Consider the following 8,918-nt stretch of genomic DNA (forward strand, 5'->3'; position numbering starts at 1 on the left):
AGTGCACAGGTGAATTAAATAATAAAATATATAAAATTCGTGTTTTCATGATCATAGCTAAAAAATGTAATTATAAGAATTGAAAGCTTCTTTTTGTAACTTTATAGGGTTGTAAAAGCGTTGACCGTGCGTACATTTTTAGAATGAAGCGCTTCCGCGCTTCATACAAAATGTACTTCGGTCAACGCTTTTACACCCCAATAAATTTACAAAAAGAAGCATTCAATTCTTGAATAATTTTATATTTTCAGAGACCAGACTGCTTTTATAATTCAATTGTGAACCAAATGATGAGTCCCAGATATTCAAAATATAGAAAAGTTCTATTGCTGTCGATGTTTATATTTCTTTTCTTTATAATAAAACAAACAACAATAATGAACGATAATAAACAACAAGTGAATCATATGAACGAAATAGAAAAGATCCAAATTATGTGTGGCGAGCTCTGCAAGACATCACGTGTTGGACATTCAGGACTATTTTTTCACAAAACAACAGGAAAGGTAAATTGCAAGTTATTATTCAGAACGAGTATGTTGATTCGAACCATGGACCTCACATGCTCCTAGAAATATGCTCAAAATTTGAATTAAAGATTTATTACGGAAACAGTAGGATTCACTGAAATATTTTTGAATAAGTCATGTCTAGCTAGGAAATATGGCAAAACCCAAAACAAGTATGGATTGAATGTTCGAATTTATCATATTTTCAACACTTTGTTCAATTAACAAAGGAAGCCAAAAGTGCAAGAGAGAACCTCTGACTTTCGGGCAAATACATATACGTATATCACATGTTTCGGATATCTGCTTCAACTTGTACACTGAATAGATGGTTATGTAACATTTTACACTTATTTATACCAATACTTTCGTACTTTATATCCTAATGAATTATGTGCAATAAACGATTGTGTTTCTTTATAAGCAAATGTTTAAACATTATTTGTTGCGTCCATGTAGATCAAATTAAAAAGTAAAAAAGCAAGTAATTACTAAAACATGTTCAACATTTTTAATTTATATTTGTTCTCACATGTCATCTTCTAATCCACAGTCGACATTTCATTGCTAAGGAGCCACAATTTTGTCTTGCTGAATTCAGTAAATGTGCGAATAATACATTAGAATAAAAAAAATAAACAACACCTACCTAAGAACTCATTGTCAATGCAATTTTATCCGAATTCACAGGGTTGGCATTACCGAATAACCTGCACCTTTAGTGTTTTCTTTCGTTGACGTCATGTTTGGAATGACCTTAATGCACCAACAGCATTTTTCGTTGAATTTCAATTCATTCTATTTTGACTTTGAAATGTATTAATTCGTTTGGTATGCATCAGAATAGAAATAAAGGCTCTGGAGGATGTTTTTCATTGCAATTTTAACACAGTGAAAACGAAATAGTGATTGCAGATAGGTTACGGTACATATAGATTTACATGAGAGGTATATTGTAACAGTCAATAGACAAGATAATAATTTTGGAAGTTTATAATTGGTTAACTGCACCAGTATCATAACCCTTTTCATAATTATTTATTAAAATATATATCTTTGTAATAATCTTATTGTTTCTTTTCAGAATATTGAATCTTGCTCGGAAAATGTGCATATCGTTTCTGCTGTAGCACAAGCAAAAAGACATTTGAGTCAGATAGAATTTGTAGTTCTAAATGTTCTCGATGGTTCCAAACGTACTAATTTCGACTGCTGTATTTACGGAGATGAGAAATTATCAGTTTATCGCGTTAAAGCTGTTGTGAAAGAAACATACCGTGAAAACAGAAAATTTGCCGATCTGAAAGCAAGGCAGTATCAATGTTTTGTACACAACATAAAATTCCAGATGAAGTATATTCAATTGGTAGGAAAAAAGGAATTATGTAATTCTTCTCATATTCGTCAGCCGGTGTCATACGCACCAGTGAAGGAAAACAAATTTGCAATATGTGCGAAAGTAGCTTATAACTATCTGAATCCATTGTATCTTATTGAATGGTTCGAATATCAGAAAATGATGGGTGTAGATACAGTACTGATAGCGCTACAACAAATAAATGAAGATGCATATGCAGTATTTAAATATTATGAGAGAGAAGGCATAGCCATACTAATTTCATTTCCATGTAAATTGCCTGGCAATATTGGTATGTATTTAAGATTGAAAAATTATACACATTAGTCACATATAAATCACTGATCAAAAACCTTACTCGTAAAAAGGGAGATTCCAAAGAGACAATCAAAATTCATAGTCCGAAGCGAAACAAGATCACAAAAATAACCCTCTATAAGGACAAACAAAATATCTAAATTATATAAAACACAATCAATGATGTAATGACAACTACAAAGAAACTTTAAACTACTGAGTGATATAACCGTCAAATAAGCGACGGAGATTATTAGTGCTTCAGAATGTTAAACAGATCCTTAATACGCTTTTGCAAACATTATTTCATTAAAAAAAAAAAAATTATAAATCTTTATGACATGCCACAGATATTTTCCGAAGCAGATGTTGAACTGGACCTTGTTAAAAAGCTAGCTCCCAATTGAATGACTATTGTTTATAGTTTAACTATATTGACAAAACTGAGTTAAAAACCCAAACAGACATAACAGGTTAATATGACAATAGTTTGAATCTATATATCACATACAAAAAAAATTATCAAACAATTTAAACAAACATGCAAATAAATTCAACACATCCAAGACGGAAATACAACAGTTTTTGTAATTGTACATTTAACGATTCTGTTTTTTTAAATGTATACATCCCTATTTTGATAAACAACAACCCTTATGGCTTCGTATACAAATACAAAATCTTGTACCAACTAGTTTCAGTCGTTACATTAATCAATAGTATAGACAATAAGGCTGCTTAAACATTAGCCTGTGAAGTTTCTTATGATCCCTATGGTCATAACATAACGTATACTCCAACATATTTCAAGATCAATTCCAAACGGGTCTATTTCACATGTACATGCATGTCGTCATGTTAATAAAACCACTCTTTTGACCTTTTGTACAAAATGATGTTAACAGTTAAAAGCTGATGAAAAAAATCTGACTCTAATTGCAAACAGGTATTTATATTGTAATTTTATTTTGAACACAATCGCAATTATAAAATGACGCTTAAACGCCCATGTCAAGGAAAATCGACGTAGAGGACTTGTGGTTTACGTGATACCGATCGACAGAGCTGCCAATAATGTAGTGGTTGAAAAAAGTTATTTTGAGTAATGCAGATTTTTCTTTTAAATTGTCATAATAAGTAGTTAAAGCTACGCATTTATCACGCAGGAAGTCACACTTTAACAACATTCATTCTTGCATGTTTACAAAGACACTTTATTAATCAAAGGTTGAATATTTCAAGCAGTTGATAACAAATCAAAAATAAGATTACAAAATATTCATGAACTAAAACGTATTTAATTAATGCTGCAATAAATTCGCGTTCATACTAATGATCTATTTTTTTTTTATATTTTGCTACTTGTATAGCTTGCAAAGAATAAAATTATATAGTTAGTCTTTTTATCTACAAATACACGTGTACACAATTCCACTCGTTAGGGGCTTTCTTAAATTTGCAGTGAGGTAAAATTGTATTTTTTTTGTGCTTCATGTTGAAGACCCCACTGTAACTTTCAGAAAATGAACAGCAACTAAAGTGCTATTCCTTTGCTTTTTGGTTTTTTTTTGTGCTGAGCATAAACTGGTTTTGTGTCATGACTTGATACCATATATCCTTTGTTTTTCTAGTACAGTAAAACTTTGGATGAATTCAATGGCATAATAAGCGATGTATATAAGACTTTTCTTTTCAAATGATAATAATAAGATACCATGTATCAGAATATCTGAATGATTGTATAGTATTAGTGTTTTAATCAAAAGTTTTAAGTGTCTTTTTCGCCATTTATGTATGGTAACTGTTGATTTTAAATACAAACAGAGCGGAAGGGAAGTACTGACTACAGTATCGGCAATATTTACACTGATATTATCAAATTGTCGTGTGGGGAATCAGGTTTATGATTGCATGGTCTCAATATGACCTACATTTATGACAGTTGACGTATATTGTTGATGTACGTGTTATAAAATAATTACCATTCAAACACAATATGTTTAACAAATATTATGGCCATCAATTCGACGAGGTTTCAATCTTTTTTAGACCGCAGTTTCGCACCAGATAAATGGCATTACCATCAAAGTACTCACGATGAACAGGTCGCAGTGTATTCATGCAAAGAAATTTTACAAGGATTCGGTTTTGTGGCTGTTGTAGATTTAGACGAGTACATTGTCAATGGAAATTTCTCAAAATACACAGACATTCTTAAGGTAATTTTAGACCACACCAATTTGATTCCTTGTTCGACGGACCCGCCCGCACCTATTTTTTTCAAAACAGAATTTTTTTATTTTTTTTATATTCCCGCTTCCCGCATCCGGAAATGTAATCATGTCCATTTCCCGCACCGTTTGTTTTGTAAATATTATAAAAAGATACCAACATTTGTTTTTAAAATCAGTCTAACCTGTATATAACGATTTTAAACATAAAAGCACCCCACCACACTTTGTAAATATCTGTGAGAATATTTGTTTCAGCATGAAACCTATTTATCCAAAGCGGGATTGCTCTGATATAAATTTATAACAGCGGAAATACCTACTTTCATAATAATAATAAAATACATAGACCAGATTTAATTATTTCTTGGTGAACAGGGAAAAAATACTTCAGAAATTAAAGAAATGTCAAAGTACAAGTGATAAATCAAGCTTTAATATTGTCAAAACCTACTATTTTATGTTTACAAAAAAAAATTATAATCGCTCGCCTTTACTTTTCAAGCTCGCTCAAAATTTTGGAGTCAAAAAATCAGTAGAACAAGAAATTAAATTGGTGTGGCCTAATTTTTAATTCCACACACGCTGTAGGTAAGAACTCTTATACTTACCGTTCAAAAGGTAAAACTCCATGTTAAATCATCCCGCCTTTCATTTTCAATAAAATCAAACGATAAAATATAATTATTACAAATACATTAATGAGAACACAGTACATGGAAAGTCGTGCAGTGTTCATTTGATAAAAATAATTAAAAAAAAACCAGTTAACAGTACGCAGCGTGTGGTTTAATCACGGTTTTTTCTTCTATAATCCCTCTTAAAACATTAAGAAATTATAAAGAAACTAAGATTTCAAAGCTGACAGAAAAGTTGACCGTACCGAAATTTGATTTTTCTTGTTTAATCCCTATCTGAAAAATGGCTTCTCATCTTTAATTGTCTTCATCTTTGCTTTTTAAATGGACGGACCGGATGGAGGTGAATCCTGAAAATCACGTGACTCGGTGATGTCAAAATCGGGGACAAGAAAGAAGGATATTGATAGAAATAACAGGAAGAACATTTCATTTACTAGAAAAGAAATAGTCCTGCGGCTATCTTTATCCATAGAAAGTGTTTTATAGTTGAATTTCCGAATTTAACCATCTAAAAAAAACTCATCATAGATACCAGGATTAAAATTTTGTATCTGCGCCAGACGCGCGTTTCGTCTACAATAGACTCATCAGTGACGCTAGTAAATAAAAAGACCAAATAAAGTATTAATATCGCGGTAAATACCGATCTCTAGCGTAAAATATTGTGGTAAGCTGCGGTCGCTTAAAACATACTTATATTTAAACAAAATACTAATATTTGCTGTTTTGTCGTTAAGTTGCGACATCTAGAATCGCATTAAACAAGATAAATCACTGTAAGATAGATGAATGTCTTACTCTACAAAGTATACCGATCAAGTTATTTAGAAGAAGTAAACACATTCTATAATGTCTATGACGGTACATTTATTTAAACGACGATTTGACGTTAACACCGAATATGTTCGATGCGCCACACAAAACATGTTCACATTTCTATAGATATTTGATGTAATTTCTGAAAACAAAGCAAGAATAGCAAGATTCTTAATTTCGACCTCTGTGAGTAATTTATTGTCATTCTTGTTATCTCAATATATAATTGTCTTTAGTCAGAGTTGTTACCAGCTTTTCCAAATGCTGCTGCTTTTACCCTGAGAGTATCATTCTTCATAACAGATTGGGGAGTTTCAGGAGTCGAACCTCTTATGACCAGTAAATACATAAGAAGATCAAAGCCAATTTTCAGTCGATATAAAAATATATATTTGCCTAACAGAAGTGCTACCATGGATACACATCAGGTGTGGCCAATGAAAGGATATCGAAGGTATTTATCATTTTACAGTAAAGGTTTGTTTTTTTAGTATAAAACTTAAACGCATTGTTGAGAGCTGTGAGAGATACTAAAGTGTTTATGTCCTTGTATTGTTGGTTTGTGATAGCTAGTTATGTCCATGGCAATTTATCACATATCACGAATGTTGTGTACATATGGGTAGCACTATTATATATGTCAGGACATTTGTATCGAAACTACATCTCAGTGATATATGCATTTTTTTTGTACATTTCTAGTTGCTAATTACTCGATACAATTAGGTTTTTATTTCCCCAGGCATATATGGCATACGATGTATTTAGCACAACATTTTCAAATTTATTATTAAATTCTTTTTCAATAATATAGTAATACGTATTTGATTTTGCATTACAACTGATTTGATTCGAGTGCCATTGATAGTTTTTACGTAGATAAACGCACATCAATTGCTTTAGATTAAAACCCTGGAATAGTTGATGAGTTTGTATTCGTAAATGCGGAAGGTTAAACTGGATTTGCATTTCATTAAATGAGAGGTGAAAGATTTCAAAGGGACATTCAAACTCATAAGTCGAACTCCATGGCTAAAACAGAATAGGACCAACAGAAAGACACAGTACACAAAACACAACAAAGAGAACAAAAGACTGATCAAAACTTAAACAAATCATTAAGTTTATTTTGTTTTAAAGTGGTTAGCGTAGTATTCAGTATATAATTATTATTTTAATTTGTGAATATAAATTGAAGGGTAACTTTCTGAGTTTTATATCAATATGTTATCACAACTACTGAAATGCTCTTTAATGTTTATTTTCGAATGATTTCAACGATGAATACTAAGATTAATACCAATATGAAAAATCTGTTCTCAGCAAATGATTGGTTATAATTTAATTGTGACGTTAAATTTTGTTGTTTTCTTCTTAATTTTCTTATCATGAAAAAAGGCGACCATGTCTGATGACGTCACATCAAAAGTACACAACTTTCCTTGAAAAGGAAGGATAAAAATCATTAGAGAAACAGATTCTACCACTGTAACTCGTGCATTTCGATATCTCCACTCTCGACAGTTAAATTTTAATTATTTAAAAAGTAAAATTTAACTGACTCGAGTGGAAAAATATCGTAATACATTTGTTGCAGTTGTGGAAACTATATATCTATGATGAGCATATTTATCTTATCTTGAAGCCCGTACAGTCAAGTGCGTACAGTTGTCTATATTTACTTTCAATTGGTGGATGGTTGTTTCATTGACAATCAAACCAATTCTACAATATATTTTAGATTTACTTGAAATGAAATTTGACGAATTTAATGATATTTATAACTCTTGCTGAATAATTGCATTGCTACACGTTCATTACAATATGGAATATACCTAAATTATGCAGAATTTTCTCTGGTGGTATATAAACCTCTAGTTTTGAAGGTTTTTGTGTAGTTTTTTTTACTGTACTATTTGTCTTTGTGCTGTTTACCCACACACTTTATGCTTCTGGCGTACATTATAAAAAATCATACAATTTCCATTACAACTTTTCTTTAAATTTTTTTTTGTAATTTAGAACAATTTTTTTTCTGTTACAGGATTATGCTTCGATCACACAATGTCATACTGTATCACTACAGAAAATGTAAGAGCTCAGGCAATACTACGGATGTATGTATGTCATTTTCCAAACATAGTGATACTAAAATGATGAAGATAATGTTTGAATTATATGATAAAGTAGTTGCCGTTAAAAGAAGATGTGGAATATCTGCTTGATAAATAGCATATTCGTGAATTGAACTGAATTACAAGTATTTGAGGTCAAACAAAAATAAAGATTTTATGAAAAACTGCAATGTAGACAAGAAAAGAATTGGAGATTAAAGTTTATGCTGCATGTGTTCTAAAACAACAACTTATTATGAAACTTATATAAGGATGATAAGCAGGTTGTGGTTTACTAAATTCGCAGGACTGAAAACATTGAAGGAAGTGGAATATACGACTTCATGAATCTTTAATTTTGATATCGTTTTTTGAGGATTTATCTATTGACCGGGTTGTGCGTACCCCAAAAACCTTGAAGAGTGAAGTTTTTTCGTTTGAAAAATATAGATATTGTATTAATAAAACCGCTATGAATATTAATCCATGGATTTCAGCTATTTATTTCCATATTTGACACGTAATAATAAGAATTGAAAGTAATTTTATGCATGCATGACACTGCCACTAAAGCAGTATGACTCCTTGCAAAGGTATGTAGATAAAATACTTTGAAAACTAAATCTGAGTCAAAACGTCTCTTCATTTTCTTAGAGGACTTACTCTTTAAGATTATTTTGTGATATAAAATCATGTGCAATACTGATGACGTTGCACTGTCTATATAAATCAGGAGTTTATATTGCTTTTCGGACAGGGCCATTGCCCAATCCCGAAAAAAATCATATTAGCCCATGGTTCACATTCAGTTTTAATTGTTGGACGAATAAGCTAACATAATTTTGGACATATCGTTATGCATACAATACATTTGTATCTTATTTTTTACTTAATATTATGAAAATTTTAAATGATGTTCAGCGTTTTGAAACTTCTAGAAAAGGAAATCTTTC

The 8,918-nt window shown here is 31.0% G+C and overlaps 1 protein-coding gene across 1 annotated transcript; it reads left to right on the forward strand.

Moving 5' to 3' along the window:
• Nucleotides 1–257: 257 nt before the first annotated feature.
• LOC139489857 (uncharacterized) lies at nt 258–8,452 on the forward strand. The gene is made up of 5 exons (XM_071276705.1): nt 258–506; nt 1,594–2,158; nt 4,213–4,382; nt 6,088–6,305; nt 7,896–8,452. Exons 1-5 carry the CDS (start codon nt 288–290, stop codon nt 8,074–8,076), a joined length of 1,353 nt encoding a protein of 450 aa, XP_071132806.1. The 5' UTR covers nt 258–287; the 3' UTR covers nt 8,077–8,452.
• The last annotated feature ends 466 nt before the right edge of the window (nt 8,453–8,918 follow it).

The sequence above is a fragment of the Mytilus edulis genome, chromosome 1 (assembly GCF_963676685.1).
Source record: "Mytilus edulis chromosome 1, xbMytEdul2.2, whole genome shotgun sequence".
NCBI classification, from domain to species: Eukaryota; Metazoa; Mollusca; class Bivalvia; order Mytilida; family Mytilidae; genus Mytilus; species Mytilus edulis.

What these genes read in the sequence shown, in the direction of transcription:
- LOC139489857 (XM_071276705.1), top strand. Translation starts at nt 288, where the DNA reads ATGATGAGTCCCAGATATTCAAAATATAGAAAAGTTCTATTGCTGTCG. An exon ending in TAAATTGCCTGGCAATATTG is followed by an intron (nt 2,159 to 4,212) that starts GTATGTATTTAA and finishes AATCTTTTTTAG; the next exon opens with ACCGCAGTTTCGCACCAGAT. An exon ending in AATACACAGACATTCTTAAG is followed by an intron (nt 4,383 to 6,087) that starts GTAATTTTAGAC and finishes AATTGTCTTTAG; the next exon opens with TCAGAGTTGTTACCAGCTTT.